At 39.9% G+C, this 27,529-nt stretch overlaps 1 protein-coding gene across 1 annotated transcript in view; it reads left to right on the forward strand.

Moving 5' to 3' along the window:
- Positions 1–27,529, forward strand: part of LOC128790931 (kalirin-like) — a 406,721-nt gene that overhangs the window by 203,193 nt on the left and 175,999 nt on the right. Inside the window, exons 6-8 of the mRNA XM_053948138.1 lie at positions 13,488–13,610; positions 20,377–20,568; positions 27,115–27,246. Of these exons, the coding sequence (XP_053804113.1) occupies positions 13,488–13,610; positions 20,377–20,568; positions 27,115–27,246 (447 nt within the window). The remainder of the gene's footprint in view (positions 1–13,487; positions 13,611–20,376; positions 20,569–27,114; positions 27,247–27,529) is intronic.

Consider the following 27,529-nt stretch of genomic DNA (forward strand, 5'->3'; position numbering starts at 1 on the left):
TCCATGCTGGTGTCCCATCCCAGGATTCCAGTTATGTTAATTCACATTTGCAATATATGGGCATCCTGATTGGCCAGGGTTTGCAATAGTCCTGATATATAAATAACGGGCTTTGAAACTAATTCCTGACACAAATAGTTCTTATTTTTATTGTACAGAATAAGTATATAGATCTCTACATTTATGGATCTGGAATAGACATTGCTCAAGAGTCTTTGAATTTGGTCAAAGTATTTTAAGTTGCCTTAACATCTTTGTCTTTTTTCATGCAATGGATTCTCGAACAGAGCACGTAGTGTCTGTTCTCTCCTGAAACCTTGTTTCCAAATCTGGCATCTTCTCTCCCATGCTGCCAATGACAAATGCTTTATTTTATAATCTGAAGTTTCCCTTAGCATATGGTGCCTTTTTTTGCTATAGAGATTCTCACTAGACAACTTTTCATAGACTCAGGCTTGGGATGCCAGTGTTGGGAAGGAAAGTCAGCTATCAGCTGAAATAAGCTGCCATGTGAATAGAAGGTCATCATGTCATCCCATGCTTTGTACTTAAGCCCACTCTCAAACTAAAATAGCAGAGGGCAGGCCTCATGTTCAACATGAAGTGTTTGCTCTGACACATCATTTCTAATACAGGCAGAACACAGAAAATAAGTGCAGATAGGTCCCTAAATTGTTGGATTGGCAGATACTGTCTTACAGTATCAGATCATAAAATGTTGGAAAGATGATTATATAGGTGATATGGAAAGGAGGCTTGAATTCAGACTGAGCTGTGCATAAACAATAAATAGTTGAGTGGATGTTTGTATGACATCTAGCACAGTGAGGTCCTGAATCTGACTGGGATATTGGTTGTTTCCAACAAAGAAATGCAGATTTTCAGTTGAGAATGGCCCTTGGAGATGTAAGGGTATGAAAACATTCCTATGGAACACATATGTATATCCACAGAGGGTTTGGGCTGCTTTGGCATATACTGGGAATATTCTGCTTCACTTAAGTTGCTTTGAGCAATAACTCTTCTGATAGCATCAATCAAGGACAGACAAAAGACCAACACGGGAAGTTCATATCAAAGGGGGAAACTGTATATCTATTCTTAAAAATCTGTGTATTTCCCCAGATGAACCTATGCCAGATCTAATAACTTGTATTTAATTACTTCACACTTCCTAGAACAAAGGAGGTTCTAATAAACAGGTGAGAATTGAAAGCATGTAGCAATAACTCTATTGAAGCAGGTTTTAATTAACTTTCAGTGTTTATTCAAATGTGTTCTTTATCATGGTTTTTTTCTGTAGCATTTTAAAGTAATTGAATTTTTGCTAGTGAGTACTGCTTCTGCTTTGTCTTGAAGCACATCACTGTCATGGGTAAGCCACTATGAGATGTTCTAATGCAGCTGGATATAAGTACAATGTTCTGAATGTACCTTTACTGATATTTTTTGGAACCTCAGTGGTGACATAACAGGTTCATGGATTTCCTGTATTACTTGGGTTTACCTGGTCTCAGAATTTTTTTTTTTTTTAAACAAACCAAATAAAAGAACAAGGTTTGCCCAAAAGCAGAAAAAACATTATAACAAGGGGTGGCTGTGCACAGAGCATGTGTTGACAGTTTGTTGTGATGCTGCGAGTGTAGATGTCATGTGCTAAAGAGATTTCATAGTGGAATCTGCACCTTCCCTTTTGGAAGGCTCTGAGAGTGGCAGCTAAACTGTGTCAAACCTGCTATTTCCATCACCTAGGCAAGGGCACCAAAGAATCATTGGGGAGCTGTGGGGACAAATCTTCAGCATCTATAACAATAAATTATTTGCAAACCCCTTCATCTTCAAGAGGAGGATGAATCCTGCATAGCCTGCATCTCTCAGTTCAGAACCTGCATGCTGGCACTTGCTGTCTGCAGGCTGCAGTTCTGAATTAAAGATGCAGCGAGCTGACATCTGCTTGCTTTAATCAGAAGCCACTTTCTGACAGGTTGCTGATGCCATCCACAATTTGTTGCTCCCAATCTAAAGTGAAGAGTTGTTGGAGCGGGAAGTAATCATGGTGGGCTCTGTGGGAAATGGTCATTACTTTGACCACTGCTGGTCACACTTAATAAGATCCTGTTCTTGGTACCTGGAAAAAAAAATTAGATTTTTGCAAGATTGGGAGATTATTATAGATGTTTTTAACTTTCCTCAAAACACAAACAGAGCTTATTTCTGCTAATTAGACTGCAAAAGAAAGAAGTCTTCATTATTAGTGATGCTCCAAAGGAGCTTGCAGCTTCTCCCCTGTGTCAAGTTTGTATCCTGCTACTTTCCTATTTATCAGTCAAGACCAGGGGGTCTTCTCTTGTGTGCCAATAGCATTGTGAACGTTTGCTTTTCTGCCTTTCCATCGATCAGTAGAAAGCTTGGGGACAAAGCTAATAACCACAGGACAAATTCACAAGTACACACCAAATGCTTTGTGCTGCTCCTACAACTGAAAGCAGCTACAAGCCCCATTTTGCCATCTGGTTTGAGGAAGTGTGGGATTGCCTTGCCTGCTGAGCAGATCAATACAGGGATCAGGGTATATATATATATAAAAAATCAGAAATTCTCTTCCTTGTGGGTGTGATTCTAGTGGTGAATGTCACCTTCCATTGTTGTAACCATCACTTCTGTGTCTGTGGCAAAGGGACAGGATGCTTTTGTAGCCTCCTGTTGACATTTCTGTTTCTCCTGCAACAAGTCTGCTGCTGGTTCAACAGCTCTAAGGGTACAAACTTCCTCCCTTAACACTTCCATGACCCGAGTTCAGATTCCAGAAGCAAAGAACACAAGAATATTCTGAAGGCATTTGTACTAATTTTTCATATGTGGACAGCTGTCCATGAGGAAGGGCAATCATCTGCCGGACACTGATTTCTGTTGAGCTGGATTGGCACTGGAGCAGCAAAATTAAGTGCAAAGAATGCATAGTTCAAAGCTAAAAATCGGGAATTAAAACCCACAGGGGTTAACTGCCTTGCCTCCTGTCGCACAGGAAGCCTGTCCTGCAGTGGGAGTCCCGATCTGATGTGTAAAATAAACATCTCAGTGCTTTCCTTAGTTCGCTGTTAATTCATTCTGCCCTGTGCTGCCAGATGCGGTGAGGTTTTTTCTTTTATCGGCAGATAAATATGTTGCCTCCACAGCACTTGGAATTGAACCTGATCTTTTCAATGGGAATGTAAAAACACTAACAATGCCTCACTCCGCTGCTGCAGCTCGGGATGAGGAAGAGCTGCGCGTTTCCTTCATGCTGAGCGTGCCCTGCAGCGCAGTTACAGCATCTGGGGCCGCTCTGTCCCATTGACGCCGCAGCATCCTGCACAACCTGTGACCTCTCAGTGCAAGGTGCACAGACAGCACTGCCCGAGCCATGGCGTAGTTCCTGCTCTGTTTCCAGGCTCCAGCAGCAGCCGCCTCGCTGCCCGTCCGCCTCTGCCCGTGAGGAAGCGGCTCCGCAGCCGCTGCGCTGGAGCTGGAACATGGTGTGCTCTGCTATTTGTAGTTTCCTGCTGCCGACACTGGATACGCAGTTACTTTCCTCCTGCTTCCTCCTTGAACATTAGAACGGGTCCAAAAATAATTGAAGGCAGTATGTTCTGATGGAATATTTTTGCATTTGCAGAAATTTCCTCTTTCGTTCGCTTGCCAATTTTGATAGGGAGCATTTTGAGAATGTTTCAGCATCTCCGACTTGGCACCGCTGGTAAGCACAGGAATGCTCTCCTGATCAGTATGACACAAAAATTAGTTTGGGCACCTGAATACAGACTTAAAACTAATTTTAAAAAATGATTATAGCATGTTTTAAACACGAAGTTCTACTTTAGCTAATGAAGATGGGAAGACACAAATGCTCTAGAGGGTAACAAAGCCCACATATCTAGAAAAATATGAGAAAGCTGGGCTTTTTTTAATTTATTGTTTTGATCCTCAAAAAGGTTAGGTGGCAAGAGACTAGCTGTCAGGAAATCATGTAATTAAGCTGTACATGAGGTTCACAGACTTATTGTGCAGCATCTTTCAGATGTAGCCATGTGATTATCTCTAAATTAATGTCTTCCTGGCCTGGCTGAAATGCTTTCAATGGCCCACACTTGGCAGAGCTTGGGGTCTTAAAAGTGTTTCTTAAATTATCCTTCATATCTATTTATAGAGAACAGATAAAGGTGGGTGTACAGCTGAGAGGTTGTCTTCTCTAGAGCTGGTGAGGGTTGAAGAGGAAAAACCAGGAGCATGGTCTGTTGATAGCTTCCAGAAGTATCAGTGTTATTTTAAACCAGGTGTCTCTGACTTTGCTTCTTACCTATCATGCACATTACAGAGAAACTAATTCAGAAATATTTCCTTGAACCCTCATGTCTTGCAAGACCCCTCTGTATTATTTGGCACCAGAGTCCTGGATGCCTCATGTCCTGCACAGGTGCTGAAGAGGTGTCACAGACAAAACAGTCTTGAATTGAGGAATTTTGCTCAGTTTAAAGCTTATGAACACAAACTTCTGATCTTGATTTGGGTGTTGAAAGGAAAAAGCAGGACACACTGCCATAAACACCTACTTTTCACCAGCTTAAATTTCCCTCATTTTTGTCTTGGTTTATAGCCAGTCCATCAAAAGTTTTTTTGGTGGGCTGGTGGGCAGCGGGGCATGTCAGGGATAATATTCACATGAGTTTGGTTTTTCTGCTGTTACAGCTATTCTCTGATTCTTAATTTTTTCTGCTGCTGTTTTTTCTGCTGCTCTGACATGGGCCACTCCTCCCTCAGGTGTGACCCACAGTGTGTCTCTAGCACAGTGTCCCTCAGCAATGCTCATTTTCTTTCCCTGACAGTTTGTGTCCAGGTGTTCTCTGTCTGATGGATGTTCTGGCAGCATGGTCAGGCACTGGCATGTGGTGATTCTCCCTGATGGGGCCTCCCCTGGTGCCAAAGCTGGTAGGAAATGGATAGTGGCAGCTCAGGACCCCTTGAAGGTCACTTTGTGAGATCCAGGGGTATTGCCAAGGGGGCAGTGAGACCCAGTGCCACCTGCAGAGCTGCCTGTGTCACCTCACCAGGTGCAGACATTGTTTGCCCTCCCAGCTCCACAGGTTTGCCAGAGCCAAGGGAAACATTGACCTGGTTGATTTATGGGATGGGCACCCTAAAGTCCAGTGGAAAGCTCATATCCTCAGCTTTCCATCTGTGCAAAGATCCCAGCACCAGACATGAAGCAGCTTGATGTGTCAGGTGTTTAAAGCTGTGGTTACACCCAGCTGCATCTCTGGGCCTCAGGCACACATGGGTTTGGTAAGGGAAATGCCATGATTCTGGTACAAACCAACAAACATCTGTCTGGCTGGTTTGTTCTTTGTGGCAGCTATTTGGAGTCACAGGAATGTTACACATTCAGCCAGGAATAGAACCTGGGTCTATAACAAAGTCACCAAACTCCTACAGCATTTTCAACTGAATGAAAATTTCTTCTGAAAACTGAGAGGAAGATCTGCATCTGGGGGGAAATTTTCATAATTTACACTGGTTTCCATTCATGTGGCTGTTTTCTGTTTATATCTTTTAGTATTACATTTCCTATCCAACCAATGAATTAATTTCCACTTAGACAGTAAGCAGTTCTCTGTAGATGATCTGTGCCCAGAAAGGGTCATTTCCATTTTAAGGAGCAGAAAACCCTTTCCAGGAATGCCTGAGTGTTTGATGTTACTAAGTGTGGTGGAAAGGTGCAATATCTCAAAAAGCAAGCAAACAATGCAGACGTATAAAATACGGCCAGATGTCATTAGTTGTATTTATGTGTTCAGGATCTGTGATTTTCTCCCACCTTCAACAATAAAACTCCTACTTCTCTATTCAACATTTTAGGAATCACATACCTTACTTTGTGCATGGCTGTGGCTTGATATGTGTCAGGAAAAAAATACACAGATCTCTTACTCTGGCATTTAGTGGGAACGTTCAGTTGTGAGTATGTTGGAAGTGGTGCTCTGCTATAAATACAAAGCTATTTGTCACGTCACACATCTCGCTAATTTTTTAGTGGGTTGACAGTTGGGCCCATTGTCTGGAATAATTTAATGTGCTGTAGCCTTACTTACTGTACTCTATGAATCATATACACAGATATTCATAATGGAAAAACTGTGTTCATGCAGCATTGAGGTTTACACAAATACAGCTGTGGGTCTGAATCTTCAGCTGGTGTAAATTGGCCTCGTTGGAACGACACCAGTTTATCCTGGCCGTGGCCTGCACTGAACACATGTGAAAGGGAAAGATCTGGCAGAAGTATTGGCTTGTCCATCACCATCTGTAAACATGAGACAAACACAAAAACTAACACAACGTTGTATTTAGGCCCTGACTTAACAAAGCATTTAGATGTATGCAGAGTTCTATTTTAAAGCTACAAGTGCTTTGATTTAATTAAGGCTGTATTTATAAAGTGGCAACAGGAATTACAGCAGATTGGAGGGTTTTTTTTAATTGAAACAATTTTCATAAAATTTGTTGATTCATGAAAAAAAAAATTACGTGTGCTATCAAAGTTTTCTTTAAGTCCAAAATTTATTCTGGAGCCAGTACCCTCCTACCTGAGAACAGCCATTTTTCTGGTGACCGTGGAGGTACGCAGTCCACTGTAAGGGCCCTGTGGGCACTGCTGGACATTAATGACCAACCACACTGCCAGCTTTGCCACAGCCCTGCTCTGCCTGGTCACAGGCTCTGCTGAGCCAGACACTGATCCATCAACGCATTCTGTGGCATGAACTGGGACCTCCCTCATTGCTGTGGAGCTGGGGATGCATCTGAGCCTGGTTACCCTCACCAGGCCTGATCCTGACCTGCTGGTTGACTTCAGAGCTTAAGCTTGGACTTGACTTGTCACCAGAACTTGTGCAATGTCCTCTTGCTTAAATCTGGTTGCTGTCAGTTGTAAACCTCAGGGGCTGTGGGGCAGGCTCTGATTAATGAGCCCCCTGTTCTACTTACTGAGTCTTTGTTTCTGGCTCCTTATCCCTTAGGGACCAGCTTGCCTGGACAGCCAGCATCAGTGCTCTGTTCTGCTGAATTTAGCTCAGAGGCTTGACTGGAGGGATTTTTCTGTATTCTAGGTAGAAATCCTGATTCTTTACATGGGAAGTTGGCACTTCCCATGTTCTCCTTCACAGACGTGTTGCACTTCTGTTGGCCTCTCCCAGACGTTTAGGTGACCTAGACATATGGCTGGTTCCAATTAAACTGTAGTTTCAATTCTAGTCTGGAGACATTGGGGGAGTTTCTTGATTGTCCCTATAAAGTTAGCTCACATGCAAATCTTTCCTGGATCGTGACCTTGCATGTCAGTAAACTGTGTATGTACCACAAATCTGTTGCTCAGTATTCTTTTTGTTCAAATACTGGCTAAATTCAATTGCAAAAGATGTGATAAATATGCCTTGATTTTTGTTTAATTGAATTGTTGTGAATACTTGAACTCCCTTAATGAGATAGGAATAGGCCTTGTAGCTGGAAACTTTGTAAACATCAGGAGAGGAACTCTGGCAGTTACTGTTGTGTGTGTGTGTTATTATTTTGTTTATATTGTGAAAACATATGAAAATGAACTTGCTTAGCTGTAGATGTTCTTAGAGTGGAACTTTCCACTTTCTGTTTTATATTATTCAGTTTAACACTGGGTGGACAATTTTGAAAATACGAAATGCACATGGACTCTTAAATGGACCTCTCTTTAATAAGCAATGTATGCTTACCTCCAGCATTTCTCAACCTGTGAATCATGGATATTGAATTCCTTAGTGGTTGGTAAAGGTGTGTGATAAAAAGGATTTATTCTTTGAAGACTCAAAGTGGCTACAGTGCTTGCCTTGAAAAAAATTATGGGGTCCACAGACTGGAAGAGATTGGAAAGCTCTAATCTAATAGGGATTTCATCTGGCATATAATTAGTGATCTACCTTCTCCACAACTACAGACAAGACGTTCTTTTAGATTAACATATTTTGTCTCTTTGTTAGCAGCATATGGAGGCATAGTGAGAGAATGAATTTATGACTACCTGGATTTCAAAACCCTGCCTCATATTTTCCTTAAGTGCTCTTGAACTTGCTCTTATTCAGAACATCACCCAAGTTGTGCTTGTCAGAGCAAATCACATAAACACTACTGGTCTTTGTCAGTATTTGTGCTGGGAACTACCAAGAGAAAAGATAGTGAGGCAAAGCAGAAGGTACTGACGTTGGTCCAGCAGCTGTTGCTCTCCCATTTCTTTATCTTCTTTTCTAGAACTGATACCAGAAGCACTGCACAAGTTATCCTAAATTATGTCAGCTGGAGTATTTCCAAAAAAGAAATAAAATCAACATTTCACAAAATCCTTAGTGTAAGTCCTTAGGATTTTAGTTGGGATTGCAAGATATCCATGAACTAAACCAAGTGCAGAGAAAGGCTGTATATATTAAGCTTCAAAAGAGCTGGGCTGTAGTAAAACAGCACAAGAGACAATGACCCTACCTGGTCCACACTGAAAAAGGTTTAACACCTGGGAGAACTTTTTTTAACTTACAGGGCTTTAACTTTTTTAACTTATGTTGACCGAAGAGAAAATGTGTATAAACTGGACATGAGCCTTTTGTAGATCAGAGATTATCAAAGAGCTCAGTAACAGGAGCAGAAAGGGTTTGGAATTGCTTGTCATAGGAGGAGCTGGGCTGTAGCACTTCACTAGTTTTCAGGTGGAGCTTCATCCCTTTATGAAAGGAAATTTTATCCTGTGGTTGCCAAAAGCAGTGATTGGACTTGACCTGAATGTCCCTTTGGAACCATTTTCTTTATATGTACCCTATATTGTTCCTCAAGATTACATGGCTATAATGGTTATCATTCTGCCCTTAATTAACCATATGAGTTTGATATTTATGGCTCAGAACTTAAAGAGAAGATGATTTGTTACAAGCCAGTTCATAATTAATTCCAGCCCTAGTATAGTGTTCAATAGATTTGGGATTTATTATTTCCAGCATGTATAAACAATTTCATTAATAAATATGTTCAGTTCACTGGCTGCCAAGCCCATGAGGGCTGTAATCCTCCCATCAATACCACTGGCATGGGGTGTGCTGCCAGCCATGTGCTGGGCACATCAACCTGTGGTGCTCTGCACCACTGTGTTCAGAATCCAGTGCTAATGCTCCTCAGCAAGCACTGACAAAAGCCAGAGAGCAGAGGTTTTTATCTGAAATTATGTTACAAATCTCATTTTAGCTGATGTAGAGCTGGACTGTGCACAGCCTGCATACATGCTGTTCCATATCCGTGTGTTTCTTGTCTGTTCTCAAACAGCTGTTCTCACCCTGTACTCACTGGCCTGCCAGTTGTTACAAATCCAGGGGAAATATGGAGTCACATTCTCCCTCTGTAGGACTTATTCATGACCAGCTTGAGACCTGCTGTTTGGTCTAACACTTAACCTGGATTTTCTAGTAACTCATCAACTATGATGACAAACCATGAGGTTAAGAACTCGTTGTTGCCAGCAGGACTGATGCTGGAGTTGTGATCTGATACCCTAATCTCAAGTGAAGTTGCCTCAAGACCACATTTATAATAATTACTGGTGCATATATGATCACTAGTGACAGTGAGGCTAGATTCTTAAAAATGCATAGGGAAGAGACCCTTTGGATCATTCTTAGTTCTTCTGACTCTCATAAAAGACTAATTTCCTTAATTAAATGTAGCACTTAACGTTGTTCAGCATATACATTCAATTTTCCTTATGTCTTGTTAGAAACAGGACTACAAGAAATAATCACACTGAAAGTTTATCTTCTTCTTTAAGTGTGCTTAACCCCTCCCCCTGCTTCTCAGTCACTGGAAAACTCCTAAGCACTCCACTGGTCTCCACATTATCTACAGCAATGTGGAGAAGTTCCAGTCTGGGAGACATTGAGGACAGTTGGTTCACATGTTTTTAGTGATGTAATGTCCAATCTTAGTTATTCTGTGCTGCTGTTTAGTGTGAATTCATGACTGCAGGAGTGATTACAATGCTTGAGAGCAGAATTATTTCACTGGCAGTCAGCATGACTCCAACTAAGAAGTAAGTCACAGAAATAATTAAAGAACCATTAATTTTCTGATAATCACTAGACTAGGTTTGTTAAGAGAGTCTTTTTCATGGATGGGATGAGATCAATTGATCAGTGCTGTATAGCAATGTTAGAGTGACACAGAAAATCTGTTTGCTGAGGCACCCTATCTGGCTTAAACTAAGCTCACGGGGCACATTCTCCACTCTTTGATATTTATTGTATTAAAAACTCATTCCTTTGACAGGGAAACTGACTTGTCAAAAGATCTTGAACATTTTTCCAGGAGCCCACATTAGCCCCTTGAAACTGGGGCAGTCCTTGCAGGGTTGAGAGAAATAGCAATTGTTGGGTCATTGCCATGTTCACATCCGTAATGGTGCATTTTAATTAAACAAACGAGGCAGCACACTCGCTTCAGGAGCACAGGAAGCATCAGAGTTTCTCATGTGGAAAACAAGTTTCGCTTGAAAGCTTTCAGGAAATATTGCTGGTAATATGGGTCAGGCCAGACAATGTTGACAGATCTTCATATCAAAACCTCCTGGCCACGCATTGCAAACTCTCACGGCACCATCGCAACTCACATTTCATCTGGTACTTTCAGAGTCTCAACTTGGAGTCACATTATTATGAGAAAATTGTTTAAGACCACTTTAGATTGTTTGGTCAAAGGAAAAAGTTTGAAAACACAATCCATTGTATCTCAAAAGCAAGTAATACCCCATTTTTTGGTATTTATTTAAATCCCATCATTGTTAAGGAAATCTTGTGACCTGTGGTACTGTGTAATGCTTACATATCTCATCATTGAGGTTGATTGCTCAGTGTTGTTCAAAATTCTTGAAGGACAGCCTTTAAACTGTTGTTGTCATATTTCAGTTGATTTAACAAGACAAAAAAAGGCAAATCATGTCTTAAACTTCCTTTCTTTTTTCTTAATAGTTTATTATTTTACATTAAAAGGGAGAAACATGGCTTAACTTAAACTAGGTTCTCATCTGGCACTAAGTGTATAGATTAGATAAAGGAAATGCTCCCTATCCACAGAACAATAGATTACTTGTTTAAATTACTTGTCTTAAAAAGATCCTGATTTGGCTTTGCTGAGCATAAAATATTAAATTTACTGTTTATTTTTAGTGGACTCCTGCCAATTTTCTTCTCCCTGACTGTCTTTAGATTGTTTAAAACATGAAAAAAAATGTTCGCATCAAACATATATCTACTTACAAGAAATCTCTGTTGGTCTTTCCGCAGAGACATAAAATCTTGTTGTTAGGACATGAACTTGGCTGTTATGGAATTTTTCTTTCTTTTTTACGTTGATGTTTTTCCTGTCCTTTTTTTTTTCTTTAAGCCCACAAGTGTGCAATTTATGTTGTGCTAATGCTGCTTATTAAATCTTCATAAAGGGAGTAAAAGGAATCCAATGAGAAAGCTTTAATGTCTCTTCAGGTGTAGTAGGTAGTTTCATTCTGTTTAATTGGCAGTAATGTTTGAAAACTCTGGCCTCATCCTTGCAAAAATTTTGTTACTTATATTTCCTGAAAAAGTGGTGATAGGCTTGATCAGCTCATTGGTAGAAAGTATCTGTGTCATTGATATTACTTTAGACTTGCATCTTTGTAACTTGAACCAAATTTGGCTTTTAGGACTATTTATCAACAGAAAATACAAGGCTGATGTAGACTCTATAGCTGCAAGTGTATTTTCATAAATAAAAGATTAAGAACTCGGGTGTATGTGACAGTTTCTTGGGGACCAGGTCAGTGTAGTGTGTCTGGTGACACTTGGAATGTTTATTTGCCGTTTGTTGAAAGGGATATTCAGATATTCAGTGTTATTTTTGCAAATCTCCTCCGTAGGGCAGAGGACTCCCATGCTGGATTGAGTGCTCAGCATGAAATGCTGTTTTTCCTGCAGGAATCCTAGGTGACCCATGCAGGGCCTTTTCTCTCCTCTCAGGAGCCCCATCTCCACAGGGAATGGGGAACTGACCCTGAGCAACTCCAGCAACAGAGCAGTGGGCTCTGTGTGTTTTCAGCTGTCACAGGTCAAAAATTGTTATGCAGTGCTAAAGAACAAACCAGCTTTTTATTGGAGGACATGTAAATGTTATAACAAAGATCTGGACGGATCTTTTGACCCTAAGGTGGTAACTCAGAAGCTGCTTCACTGCCTTTTTTGCTTAAAACACTTTCTCTAACACCAGGGACTGCACTGACCTGACCTGTGCAGCCTCCATAATTAATTTTTCTTTTTTATAGTAAATTCATGAGTTAGGGGGGCTTTGTTGTTGTTATTAGATTATTATTATTACTATTACTATTATTATTAATATGAAAGAGTCCTTATTAATGGACAGTTCCCCGGCTTACTGGGATGGAGATAAGGAAACATGGTTTTAAAGGGATCCTGCAAAAAAAAATGTTTGCAGAAAAAAAGAGATCTGAGATTGCAATTGCCTGCAGACCTGCAGTCAGGAGTAAAGAATGAAAGGCTCTCACTTTGAATGCATTTAGTCTCTAGCACAACACAGAACAAGCTAAAACATAAATGCACTATCTCTTAGCTGATTTCTGACAGCTTATAATGAATGAATGGGCTGCAGATTGAAATGTCACACTAACGTGCTTCTGAATAAGAAATGAGTTTCATCAGTTTTATTCAATATATTCCTATCTGTGTCTGAAGTACTGAACAATCCATTTTGCTTGGGAATACATTTGGAAGTGGAAGAAGTTGAAATGTGTGCTCTCTATAGGTATTAATAAAATTCTTTTTTTCTTTTTTTCTCTTCATTGCCAAAAATAGTAAGTGGCAAATAGGCTGGGTTCTGACTTTGAACTTGGAAAGATCTAGGAAATAAAAGTGTAGGAAGTCAGCTGACTATTTGAATGTAATATTTGGAAATTTTTTATATAGATAAAAAAGAAAGGGGTTTGCGAAAATTACATTGGTAATATTATGGAATTTTCCATTTGTGAATTAAAAGTACTTTATCAACTGCTAGATCTTTGGTCAATGAAGCAATCCCTGATTATAGTTCCCTCTGCTGACATTTTTCTATATATGAAATTCCCATTACTTATAGAAAAAAGACTGTGGGATCAAGCTTACTGAAGATGTTTAATAATTGTTTTTCCTGACTGTTTTTCTGTTAATACTGAAATTTGGTGATAACTTCAATGCTTCCATTGCTCAACAACAGTTTATTTTATTGAGGATCATAGATGGGATGATTTTGGCTATGTTGCATACACATCTATCTCAGAAGAGGATTTTTATATTTTGCACTGTCTCTTACTGTTTCCCCCCTTGTCTAACTCTGTCTTTTTACCCTCTCTCTTGTATGACCCCTTCTAGATGTTTGACTGGATCAGCCACAACAAAGAGTTGTTCCTGCAGAGTCACACCGAGATTGGTGTGAGCTACCAACACGCCCTGGACCTGCAGACACAGCACAACCACTTTGCCATGAATTCCATGGTGAGTTGAGGGCACTGGGAGCAGCGCAGGAGGGAGGAGAGGGCCAGCACAGGAGGCCACCTCCAGTGCTCAGGGGACGAGGGACCTGTGAGAGGTGATGTAAGGAAGGTCAAGCTGCCTGAGGCAGCAGCAGGGTGTTGCTCTGTCCAGCCAGACACTGATGGATGGTAACTTCCTTGACTTAAGAGCAGCTCAGTCCTGCGGAGTTTGTTTACATTTTGGAGAGCAAATACAATATTTTTTGTTTTCGATATTTCTTTGACTAGGAATTAATGAGAGCTGTAGGATGCACTTTAATAATTTATACTTCTCCCTCGACAGAGAGGAGGGTGGAGGTATAAACCTTATATATCAGGTGCTTTTCAGAACCTTGAAAAGGAGACACTAATCAAGCTGTCAGTTGTGGCCACAGTGGGATTTTGCCTTTTTCCGTTAATTGGTCAGAACTTTTGAATGCAATGCAATTTACCTTTCTTTTTCAAAAAAGAAAAACCATCAATATACCTTTTTAAGTGCTTTCCTCATTTTCTATTCTTACCAGACATAAGGTATTTGTCCTGGAAAGTGCCCTGCTTTCAGCACAGAAATGAGGACAGGATGTATTGATGTTTTGATCATTGCAGTGGGATAGTAAAATGCATGTATACACCCTGCTGCAACTGTGCAGTGCAGAGATGAGCCCTCTCTGAGCACTGTCAACTACAGCAAAGCTTGCCCTGAGTAAAGCACTCCAGCAGGTGAACCTCCTCGTGCTGTGCAGGGTCAGGCTCCAGCACAGGAGCTGACACCTCAGAGATGGTTGAAGTTGGTGGTGTAAGTCACTGGAGAGCCACACCTGCTCTGCTGCACACACACAAGGCACTGGGGAGCAGCTGTCTGAAATGGGAACAAGAGATCCCGACTACCCGAGGAAGTGAAAGAGCCCACAGTGCTTTCATCAGGTTACAGGCATTAACCCTGGGATTCTGGCCAAATTCCCGCTCAGGTCATTAACTTGTCTGGCCTGAATTCCACAGGCCACTTCCACCTAGCTAGCTATTCCCCACTTAAAGCACTGTGACTCACTAGGGCATTGCATAACAGTGGGAGATGAGAAATGTTTGTAATGCCTATTAATGTGTTTATTGTGATTATATCAGAACAGAGCACTGAAAACCAGGCTCTAGGCACCTGATAATTAAACTTGCCCTCACAGTGCCATCTAGCAAAGTCCAGGATAACACTGTTTCTCTCAGAGTCCCAGTAAGTAAATGTGTCCTGGAGGTGAGTGCATTAAAATTCATTTGACTTATAAAATATGCAAATTTAGTCATAATTCTTCAGAAATACCATTAGAAGAGTCAGGCTTGAGTATCTCCCTTTATCCTTTTTTGTGCTAATAGTACCACAAAATATGGTAATTTAAAATAATGTTATCTAGTATTATTTTCTTAAAATAAGTGGGAGTTAGGCTTGGAAAGAGATCATTGCTGTTAACAGAAAATTAATGATTTTGCTAGAAATTTGATTTATAATTTAGCTGGATCTTTTTACATGCAATACATCAGCAACTGTTGGATTGAGAATAGGTCAGCTGTTTATTACTCAGAAGTATGAGTAATAAAATAATGAAATCTTGAGGCACTTTTTTTGGTTGTGAGGCTTGGGCTTTTTTATGGTATTGAATTTTGTTTTGTTTTGTTAATACATTAAAATCAGTATCTTTTGGAGATCTGGAGGAGGACAAAGTAGCTAAAGATGGCTGCATGTTTAGCTGGGAAAAAGCCCAGTATTTTTTCAGCGAAAAGTTGCATCAGATCTTGGATCTCTAAGGTGTTTTGTTTTGATTGTGTTTATTGTTTGGGTTTTTTTTCTTTACATTGTGCCTATTGTCGTTTAATCCTGGCATAACTAATAATAATTAAAATACAGTCTTTTGATTCCTCTAGAAAATGCACACCCCTAATGTTTACTGGATCATGCCTTTTGTTGAATGATCTTCCTGTACATCTCCATAGGCATGCTGTGACCAAAGCTCCTTTTTGGAAAAACAATTTGCTACTCTGTTTGTTACAATAATAATTCTTCCTTCTAAATTATCAATGTGGGATGTGGGGAAATAATATATTTGAGGTAACAAACTGTAGTGTGGTATTTTTCTTTCAAATAAGGAGCATAGATTATTTTTTTTCCCTGTGATTCATGGTGGTGCTTGTTTTCACTTCAGTTTCAAAATAAATTGTTACCCTTTATCACAGCTGTATAATGTTTATACTGAACCAATAATACTTTTCACAAAGATGAATATTTAACTCAGACCTTTTCCAAGCAATATCAGTAATCTAATAAACTTGCTAGAAAACAAATCCTCAGTGCTCCAGTATGGCACAAAGCATAATGGGTGTAGCTGTGCACTTGGATACCTGGTGTACATGCCATTTGTTCTGACTAAAGTTATTTGCATTTCCCTTGCTTGGATTTTTTAAGGCCTGGATCTGATAACTTCCTTAAATTATGAGTTCCTGCTTTCTGCACACAAAAATGGGAGTGTTCAGTGCTGATACTGCTGCCTGTCCAGCTGTCAGGGAATTCCTGACACCACACAGGATCCATGTTGTCCTAAATCACAATATATTTCTAACATGTTACAACTGTCATGCAAAGGCTAATAATGTCTGAAAATTCCCAATATCTGTCTTCAATGAATGGTATTTTTCTGTATGTAGGCTGAGCTAAAATGCCATCCAGTATTACACAGGCTACATGTAATTGGTCTTGTTATAGAAACTTAAAGGTCTTAAAGATGTCTCATGAGGGTTTTTTTTGTTGCTGAAACATTCTGCTTTGGATTTATGTGTTAGGCTCATTTCACATATAGTTTCTAAAGTCACAGTAGCACAGTATAAACTGGTTATTTTTTTATTTTATTTTAGAGGAAAACCTTTCAGCAATCAAATTTCACTTTCAATTAATCTGCAGAACCCTTCTCTTGTAGCCCACCTTTGCTGTTTGCCATCACAGTATCTCACCTAGTCCTCTAGGAAATGAGATGAACACTGCCAAATTCCTTGCAGATTTAATGCTTTCCACTGCTCATTTTTCTTTTGTGAGTGTCAGGCGTTCTTTTTATAAGTGTGTCACAAGAAAGTGTAGTCCCAGCCAGGCTTGGAGGACTTAATTAAGAGGGGAGGTCTCCCAGCATGCCCACGAGGTGATCAGGAATGAATGACTGTATTTCCCTGAGGGACATCATTGCACAGTTGCAGCTCCAGCACTGTCAGTGCTCGTTGTGACACTGAGGGCTCTGATCCGAGCGCCTGCTGGGGTCTGGACGTGCACAGTGCTCGCTGTGCTGGAGGGACAGCTGTGTCACACACTGGGGACCACAATCAGGGTCTTGGTTGGGCCACAGAAATGGGCTGAGAGTTGGTGGACAAAGAGGGGCATGGGAGCTTACAAGGCACTGCTCAAGGCTTTTGTAAGCTGTAAAAGAAACTCTTACCTATCGTGATATCCATGTACATGTGGGGAAATTTTTGTTTTGTTTTCCAGTCCAGTGATTTTTAGAAGGTAAAAATCCCCTTTTTTTGGATTAAAGTTTCAAAGTTGAAATAATGAGTTGTGTCAAAGTCATGGAACATTGTTTGCTGTGTTTGAAGAAAAAGTTCCTGAAGAAGTTTTGATTTCTTGTAGAAAATGTTTTTTTTTCATCCTGATTTTGATGAAATATTGCAAATAAAAAATTAACTCTAACATGAGAAGTGCCTTTGAAAATTCTGCAAGTACATGTGAATACCTTTTTCAATGCTGAAAAGTATATATTAGCCAAAATTTCAGTGCATCCTAGTGTCATGACCACAGAATGTCAACTGAAGTGCTTTTACTTCTAGACATTAATGTATTATTTCTTCATTTTTTGACCTATTGTGCTCTATAATGCTATAAATGAGTGATCCCTTGCCGTCCTCTTTGAGGACCCCTCTTGGTTTTGAAAGAAAGATGAGGTTAGGTTAAATTTGAAGTGAGACTTCCCATGCACCTGCAATTGTGGATTTTCCAAGCCTAAAGGAAAAACAAAATCACAGACATTAGTTGCTCTATTGAATTTATTTCCTATTAAGATTGAAAGATCTGTATAGTAGTGACATAGAAAAAGAATCCTAATTCACTCAGTTTATACAAGTGAACACTCCAGAGGGCAAGGAAGATTTAACTTCGTGAAATGTCAACAGACGAATTTCGTCAGCATAGATTTTCCATTTTACTTCAGAACATTACACATTGGCAGATAGAGATGTAAGAAAAAACCTGGCTTACAGTGTTTGTTCTTCTTCCAGGTGGTAAAGAAATGCCTTGCGTTTTGTGGATGGTGGTCAGTTAAATGTTGTGTTTTTTCCTGAAAGTAAATTATGGATTGCCTTGAGGCCATTCTGCATTTTATTTCAGTCTGCAACAGCAATACAGAATACAGGTGATACTGCACTTGAGTGCATTTGTTGCTCAAAAATGAGCAGGAGAAGCTCAAGAGTCTCTGTTTTCCACTTGGTGCGCAAGGAATGGAGGTGTGAGCTGGTGATTCCCAAACTGCTCCTTGCTTCCTGCTGAAAAGAACTGTGGATTTAGTGGGTTGGTACCCTTCCATGAAAAATTCTCATATAGAAAAGAGACATTTTCATCCATATCCATGTATAAAAATACAATAGACATAACAATATATAAATCTGACCTAAGAACTAGACTCTCAGAACATTTGCTGCAGTTCAGCTAAACTTTCCTGTACCATCCTGCTGGTTAACACAGCTGTGCACTGGAGCCATTGGGAACCACAGAATTCACAGCTGTTCCCTCCATGCCCATTGCATAAATAAAAAATAAAAATAAATAATCAAAATCAGGATGAAAACAACCATTTTCTACAGGAAATCAAAACTTCTTTGGGAACTTTTTCTTCAAACACAGCAATGTTCCGTGACTTTGGCACAACTCATCTAAGTTTTAGCACCTGTAGTGATGCTGCACTACTTTCCACCAAAGGGATTGACCTGAAATGTTGCAAAATTATCTTGGCTGAGCTTTTACTCATGAAGGATTTCTGGGAAAAAGGCTTAAACATTTAGTATGATTTCCAGTTTCTAACCTAGAGGGACACAAAGAAATGTTGGACTGTGGCTGGTGGTCAAAATTTCAAATCATAGTGTCTTTTTTTAGTATACTTTAAGCTCCAGAACAGATTTGATTGGTTTCTCTAGTTGTAGTGAAAAAATATGGTTATTTCTTAAAAATTAATCTAACAATTTTGAGCCAAATCTATTTTTCAAAAAAGGCCTTGCGATAAGAGGGGGAAAACAAGACTGAAGGCTGGGTATTGCTTTAGTTCTGTTATTTATGTGACAGTTGTCACAGTCATGGTTCTACCAGGGAGAATTGAGTGGCTCAAAGGGCTGGGGCCCAATCTTTTTCCCCTTTAGCACCTACAGTTATGATGAATGTACTTCACAGTTATCCCACACACTTTGCAGACATACTTTACCCTGCTTTACAACTTAGTTTGGACCTGTGCCTACCTTGGCAGTGCTCTGTTGCATTTCATGTTTGGATTGGCAGATACCTTTCCACGTTTTGCTCCCACTCACTCTGATGAGATCCTGCTCCAACAAACACTTTCATTTCTGATTTATTATTTGCCCATGAGTAATGCTGCTAAAATCATCAGGGCTATGTCTGTCCTTGTGACTGAGGGTCTTACAGATTCTACTCCCAGAAATTTCTAAAGCCCTTTGGAAATAGTTTAGAGAGACAAGAAAGCAGCAGTAAGCCATAATTAGCAAAACACCTCAAATTTTGAGATGTTCCTTTCCTCTCATGAGGAGGAAAGAGAAAGGAAAAGTGCTTCCATCAAATGACTTTCCAGGAATCTGCAAGAGAGCTGTCATTTGTCTTGTGATGGTGCATCACTGTGGGACACTGTCAGGATGGCAATTTATTTTCAGCTTACATTCCTATGCAGAATGAGGGTATTGTAATGTAATTACATTGCTGTCTGAGGATCAGTTTGAGAAAAAAGTATTCTTGCACTTTTTCAAGGCTGAATAAAAACAATAATGGAAAATTCTTAGGAAAGAACAGAAAATATTACCCTTTTAGAGGCTTTTGAATCCTTCTAAATGCAGAATAGAGTTGAATAATATCTCTGCTGGAGAATAGCTTAAAATAGCCTGCAGAAAAGATAACATTTTAACTGAACACCATAATGTAATAGACATTTCTATGGAAACACTTACATTTCTATAGGATAGACTTATGAGATCTTTTAAATTTGGTAAGACTTTTCCATTTGTTGACACTACATGTCTATAAAGGATTATCAGACAGTTCTCAAAGGGCATAAAGCAAACCTTTTACTTATGATATGTGGATAGAGCATCCAGAAATATGAATTAATGCAACAAAAATATCAGGAATAATATAGAAGCAATGAGTGCAACCCTAGCAGGTGAGTGAATTGCGGAAGTATGGCAAATTAGTTTTACATAAATAAATTCAAGGAGAGAGGGGGAGATAGCAGTGTTAGATAATGACATAGATGTACAGAAAGAATCCAGAGGGATGTGTTTTTAGAGTGGAAGGTAGAATGCCTGCTATTCACGCATATTGAAGCAGGTGGTTGATTGCTCTCACTGAACTGCTTGGCTTTACTCCAGTTGATGGTGTTTGGAATGTGCAATGAATGCAGAGGGTGGTCACAGTTCTTCCTTCTCTTTACTTATGTGTGCTTTCTAATTTTCAGAATGCCTATGTCAACATCAACCGAATCATGTCTGTGGCGTCAAGGCTCTCCGAGGCAGGCCACTATGCTTCCCAGCAAATCAAACAAATATCCAGCCAGCTGGATCAAGAGTGGAAGAGTTTTGCTGCAGCTCTGGATGAGCGCAGCACCATCTTAGCCATGTCTGCTGTCTTCCACCAGAAAGCTGAACAGGTGAGCTGCTTTGGGGAAAGGCAGAATGGTCCCGTGCTACTTCAGTAGAGGTGATGCTGCAGTTACTGCTTGATGATTTTTGGCTTATGTGCAAAAACTCAAAAAAGTGCAGCGAGGCTGAGAGCTTTGTTCTTGGGGGCTCAGTGTCCCAAAAACAAACAGTAGTATTTCCACCCTAAAAATGGCCCGTGTCTCTGGTGGGTAAGAAATTATGTTTTCACTTTAGTAATGAGAAAGAATCTGATCATAACTGAAGTACACTGGTGCAGTAACAAGCTGTTTTATTTATAATATTTCATTAGTGCTGTGAATAAATTCAGGATTATTATGGTCAGGAAAACAGTATCTGCACTCATGTATATGTGCTATGTGCAGAGGAATATTACACACATGACAAAGGTGGAGACCAGCAGGCAATTTCTAGAAACCAAATATTATTGTTAAGGCATATTATGGAATTCATTCTAACACTTACAGTGCTCTCCATAGCCCCAGACTTCGTTAAACCTCACTGAACAGAGATTTCAGAGACAGCTGTGAACATGAAAGAAAATTTTCCATACTCCTGAACTCTTGTGTCTTTAACAACTACTAAAACAGTTCAATAGTTCATAGCTAGAATAAAGATTTAAAATGTCATTGAATAAACCTTGAGCTTTTTTTTGTATCTAAGCCAGGTTCACCTAAAGATGATGCTTCAACATCGATGATATGTTGATTACATTCATTTTCCAGTTACAAACACTGCTTTGGGGCTCTCTTCAGTGTTGTTGTGTGCTTGTTTTTCCAAGTAGTTAATATCAAAGTTACTGAGTGGGTGTGCTTGATATGTATAAAATAACCCATACTTGAAGCATCTGAAGGCAAAATTGTAAAAGCTAAGATGGAAACTGTTAAGCCAGAATATATGTGTAGAAAAGGTTATCTTAAAGAGTAAAGATTTTCCTCATTGTTTGTTTCTGACTGTAGAATTACAATGGATTTTTCTTTATTCCATGTTTCTTATTGACAACAGGCAATAGCATAGAGCAATTACTCACCCTACTGGGCACTTACTCATGTAAGCACACTCAGTGCCTTTGATGGGACTGATAATGTAAGAAGATGCCCAGTTCAAAAACTTTCATCTCCTTACAATGGGCACTGTAGTGATTAGGTGTAGTCTTCATGTTAATAATTGGTCAATCATCATATATTCATAAAGAAAAATCAGAGAAAGGATATATATGCAGTCTGTAGACACAATGAAAATGTTAGGGTTTATTAATTAATTAGATAGTTCTTTGCTTGGTTATGTTTGGGGTAGTTTTTACCACTTCATGTTTTTTTGGGGGTTTTTTTGTTTTGTTTTGTTTTTTTTTTTCCATGAGTGACCCCCTATTTTTCTGAAGTGTCAGTCTTGTTTGCTATTTCTGAGGAGCTGCTGAGGTATTGTGCAACATGAAAGGCAAAACCAGAAAACTATACTGACCTGCCTGGCAACTCTTCCCAACAAATTGAAGTTTGTGCTGTCTGACAAGAGCCAATCTCTCATTATTAACAGACTGCTAATTGTGCCAGCAGTTGCTCCTCACTTGCAGGAAGAGAAAATTCAGTGGAAGAGAAATGCTGAAGTGAAACCTGTGAACTCAGCTACAGAAAAGAAATGTGGGTGTTGCTGTGTCCATTTGCCAGGACTAAAATTTCATCCCTGCCTTAGTAACTCTGGCATAAACCAATGACTTGAGCTAATAATTTGGTCATTTAACCTCTGTATAGTATAAATAGTGAGGTGTTTGAGATTTGGTCTGTAACTAAGTCTGTTGTCTATCAAATATTCATTCCAAATGTGACTCTTTATTAGTTGGCATCAGCCAGGGTTTTTTTTTAAACTCAAATCAGGGCTTCATTATTTTACAATAAGTAGGGCTTACTGTCAAATAGGGCTTTATTGTGAAGCAAAGATACAGATAAACCCACTATTTCCTCTGTTGCAGATCAAATCTATTTTTGCTCCCTTTGTTCTCTCAGTAAGGGTAATCTTGTTGCAGATGGAGCCATTTCTCCCAGAGTGTATCCCTGCTTCCCTCACACGTATCTCTGGTGCAGATTGTCATTTCTTCTCCAGTGCAATAAGCTGCTGCAGTCTCTTTGTTCATTCCTTCCTATTGATTGAAGGTCTCTGTGATGCCAACAGGAAGCCAGTCTTCTAGGACCATAATCTTTCAGCCTCTGGCACACCCCAGCCTGCAAGGGAGCTGTTGGCTGGGGACAGAGATTTATGAAATATCTATAATATGCAAGCTGAGCAGGAAGAAACTTCTTTTTTCAAGGTCTGTTCCTAAAGACCCCACACAGAAAACTGCACAGAATGCAATTTGTCTGGTTTGGAAGGATGAAAGGCTAAGTCAACCCTGCTGGGAATTGAACCTCACATCTGTCTTCATGTGCCTCAGAATCACAGTGCTTTCCTGGCTTTTATTGCAGATACATGTGGCGTGTATGAATGGGACTCAGCTGAATTGATTCCTGGATGCTTTATTTATTTTCCTTTTTTTTTTTTTTAGTGTGTGTGCACATACTTGTCCTTCTTAAATTTTTAAGTGCAACTAGTACACACTAAACCATCATCAAGGAAACAGCAAAGAAAAGGAAAAAATAGAAGAAAAGAAAGAAAACAAGACAAACCTAGCCTCCAGCTAGGCAGTCTTCAACACAAGTCTCTGATCAAAAGCCAGTAGCCTGCACTCAAAACAACCACTTTGTCCAGGTCAAGGTACCACTCAGCAGATTCAGTGCAGGTGTTTCCCAAATATCCTATCATTCCACCTGCTACAAAACTCTCCATTCTTTGGTGGGTTTTCCTTCTTTCCTATTTATTTTTTTTTCCTTCTTTTTAAAAATTTCCCCTCCTTTTCTCATGCTAACATGGAGATATTCTAGAGCAAAAGAGAATCTGCTTCTCTAGGTTTATGTATGTCTGAAGCTATTCAAAGTGTCAGGAGGATGTAGGACAACATGTCTTATCTCACTGAGATTTCAAGAGACCTTGCTGATTTACTCCAGATGAGCTTCCTGCTCACCAACCACCAGATGGGGGAAGCACCCACACAGGTGTCCTCCCCATTTTGGATGTAATCTTTGAATGGGCTAAAGTGTTCATAAGATGTTCACTCTACAGGTCCTCTCAGAATGAACAAATTAATGTTTTGAATTAGCCAGGAGATCTCAACTAATTAATTCTGGGTCAGAGTCTACCCTCAGAAGATCATGAGCAGAATTACTGTTTAAGGTAGTAGGTGTTAAGTGCACACACTAGACATTTATGTTGATTCTCAGAAAAGTGACCCCTGACCATTTGTTTCATATTACTTTATTGCCCAACCAGGAAGATTACTGTTCTCATCTCTCAGCTCTGCCTGGATCTCTCTAAGCATATCTTCAACTCCCCTGTATGAGGCAAGGAAGAAGAGAAGAGAAAGAAGAGAAGAGAAGAGAGAAAAGAAGAAAAGCCAGTTAATATTGATAAGATGCAGGGCTAAGACCAAAATATAAAGGGAAATTCCAGAAACAGCATCAGGAAAAATACAAGTAGCTTGAGACAAAAAATCGAAAAATTCAGGGTAGCAAGAGGTATTAAGAGTCACTGAGGAAAGTGGCTTCATGGATGTCTTCCTATCTTTCCCCACAGCCATTCTGACATGAAAGCACACTAGAATTTTGTTTTAAATTTTCTGGGTCCTGGAAAACCACCCTAGTTTATCCTGCAGCTTCCACACAGAGGCAAACAGTGAGCAAGGCCTGGGCAAAAAAGATAGAGAAATGCAGAGTACAAAATATCTGAGCTGTGTTTTGGAGCAACCACCTGGTACAGCAGAACAGTCCCTGAGGAAAATTAGTAAGAAGTCTGAGAATCCTTTATTACCTGTTAGAATTTGCATGCAGCATTTGCAACTCAGGTTGAGTGTAGGTCATATTTTAAAGATGCTTTTGGATTGGATCAGAGACAAAAAGGTACTGTAGGGACTTCTTTATTTTTTGAGAGACATTCTTCCTAATCTTTCTTAAATCCTTGTAAAGCATGGACAATTATTTTAGCCTGTCATTTCAAATCATATTTAAGGGTTTTTATGTTCCCAATAGGAGACATTCTAGTCAATAAACTAATTACGAATTTAAGCATTTCAATTAAATGGTATTGAGTTCTAGTAGATGGTAATGACTCCTGTTCCAAACTAACAGTTAGTAATTTACAATTTTAAATGCAAGTTTTTGCAACTCAGTCAAATGGTGATTTTGTGTTGTAATAAGAATTTACTTCTAGCATGAAGGGTTACATTTAAATAATTTTTTGTCTATCACAATGTGTGACAAATAATAAAAATTAACAATGCTGCTCTTTTCAAAATGTCCAAATCAATAGCACTATGGTCTGAACTAACATTTTGCAAAAATCCCTAAAAAAACTCTATTTGCTCTTCCTGCATGACTCCGCAAACACAGCACAGACCACTCTGCACTGTTTCAGAATATCAAACACTGACTGGCTGCATCCCTTTAAATTTTTTAAAACAGATTATGTCAACTGCTCTTGCTAGGGGTGGAAGCAAAATTAACAAAGTAATTGTTAAATGTCTATATACAAAAGATAGATGCAGAACAGCAAGGTGGACGTGTGCAGGGGATCTTCTTAAGACTTCTCCCACGTACTGTGCAAATCACAGTCTGGAGATGTGACAATAGATGAGTAACAGGACTGTAAGAGCTTTTACTGAAATGGGTAGAGTTCAGCAGTTTTCATAAGAACCATAACAGTGTGATTCCATCTGCAGGAGCACTCGTCTCTGAGGTGTAAAGGTCTTTTGTTCACTGTTTCGACCAAGAGGTTCATGGAACAGCCTCAAAAGGGATTGATCCCAGCTCTGTGCTCTTAAACTGCATCAGAAATTATGTGAATTCCACTACTTTGGCACAAAATGTGATGACTTCAGCTTTATGCAGGGATGTTTGGGGATTTCATCTGAACAGATTCAACAGATCATAAGTCAAACCAGTGCAGGAGAGCCTGCCATCCTTGCCTCTAGCTTTCTAGAAAGCACAGTCGTCACTGGTAGGTTTGTACTTTGTAGACATGAACTCTTAGGAATTCATCTTTTGTCACCAAATCTTTGTGCACAGAAGTGTTTACAGTGCAAACACTTTATAGCCTTGATTACACAGCAGCATGGTGAATAGCTTTACATTACCAATAAAAAAGGATGCTGATGCCAGAGACAGGGTTGAATTGGAATTCTTTGCTTTGAATCTCACAGCCCTTCATGCTGTGAGTGAGTGTTTAACTAACAAGCCACAGGTGAACACTTCAGGAGGTGACAAAGCTCTGATCCTGGGGTGCTTTTATGGTGTTATGCATTCATCCTACAGGGCACTACATCTGTTATATAATTAGCTGTTCTTTTTTATAAATAGCCCAAGGTGTAGCAGGCTGGTTTAACAAAAAGATGGAAAAAGACAAAGCATTAATGAGAAATAATGAGGTGGCATTAGGCAGCTCGTATGGATAACATATGAATATATGAGTTGTGTCATTGAAGCAAGCCCTGCTTAAAAGAAAAACAGGGTGGGAGTCTTAAAGACTAAATTCCTCTTTTCTTTTACAGAATAGGCAGCATCCAGGAGAGCTTCCTCAGTTTGTTCTGCCAAAGTGCATCAGCACTGCTCCGGAGGCCGTTAGAGTAGAAAAATATTTTTTTGCACCCCAAAGTGTTCAGTTTCTGGCTGGCTGTTAAGGCTTCCACCCAAGGTGCTAAACCATATCAATTGCAATGGCAATGCTTTTTTTTTTCCTCCCTCTTCATGGACATCTGCCCACCAGGAATTGGACTGAGACCAGCAGCTCATTTTGTGCTGGCTGTTTAGCAGCCATCATATGGCAATGGTATCTGATCACTGCTGACCTGGGCCAGAAGCACGTGTGACACAGGGCCTTAAAGCCTTGGCATTCTAATAGTAACCCCACAGAGCTGGACCTGGGATGGGAGCTCCTTGAATGCAGACTGTTTGTCTTTCACTGAAATAAATGTCAGCAGTGGTTTTAAATGGGAGTTTTCTGTTCCTCATGTGAGTAGTTTTAAGGACAGGTAAATGAGGGAAGACAGACAGACAGATAGTGCCAAATGCAGCTGGAGCTGTCACTGTGCCCTTTTTATGCTTCACACTGGTGTTTTTTTTTCTGGACATGTTTCATCCTCCCTTTTTGGAATGCAGTGTTGTAGCCTCCCTGATGGTGTGCAAAGGCTTTTAGAATGGGTGCTTGCTGAATCTGCTTAAATAAGCATTATTTTTAATCCAGAAGAAACAGAAAACATTCCTTTGGATCTAGGCGTCCTTCGAGTACTAAGGAGGTGACAGGAACGTGCCTTTCCAAGATGCCCAAAAGGACTCCTTTGTAACTTCTGTGTTCTTCTCAGTCATTGCTGCAGTCATGTGTGGCACTCTGCAAAGTTTTCTAATGTTGATGAGGTTGTTTTTTGTCACTGTTGCTCATTGTTCCTGGAATTGTTTCAGTTCCTTTCAGGTGTGGATGCCTGGTGCAAAATGTGCAGTGATGGAGGCCTCCCCTCAGAAATGCAAGACCTGGAACTGGCCATCCACCATCACCAGACCCTCTACGAGCAAGTGACACAGGCCTACACAGAGGTATGTGCTTCCCAGAGCAAATGTGAGTATCTGCTAAGTGATAACAGACACGTGGCTGCATTCAGGAGTTTAGCTTTTCTAAATGAAGTAGGATTTCCTTTCCATTCCTGAAGTTCTTTCAAAGATAGAGGCAGACCTAATCCCAGGCTGTAATACATGATTTCCCAGCAATTTGTTTGTGAGGGAAGAACCAAAGGACAATCTGAAACCATAAAGAAAATCTAGAACCAGTGTTGGCACCCCAAATAAGAGCCATTTTGCTGTCTGTGCTGAACTGGGGACC

This window comes from Vidua chalybeata, chromosome 7 (assembly GCF_026979565.1).
Source record: "Vidua chalybeata isolate OUT-0048 chromosome 7, bVidCha1 merged haplotype, whole genome shotgun sequence".
Taxonomy (NCBI): Eukaryota; Metazoa; Chordata; class Aves; order Passeriformes; family Viduidae; genus Vidua; species Vidua chalybeata.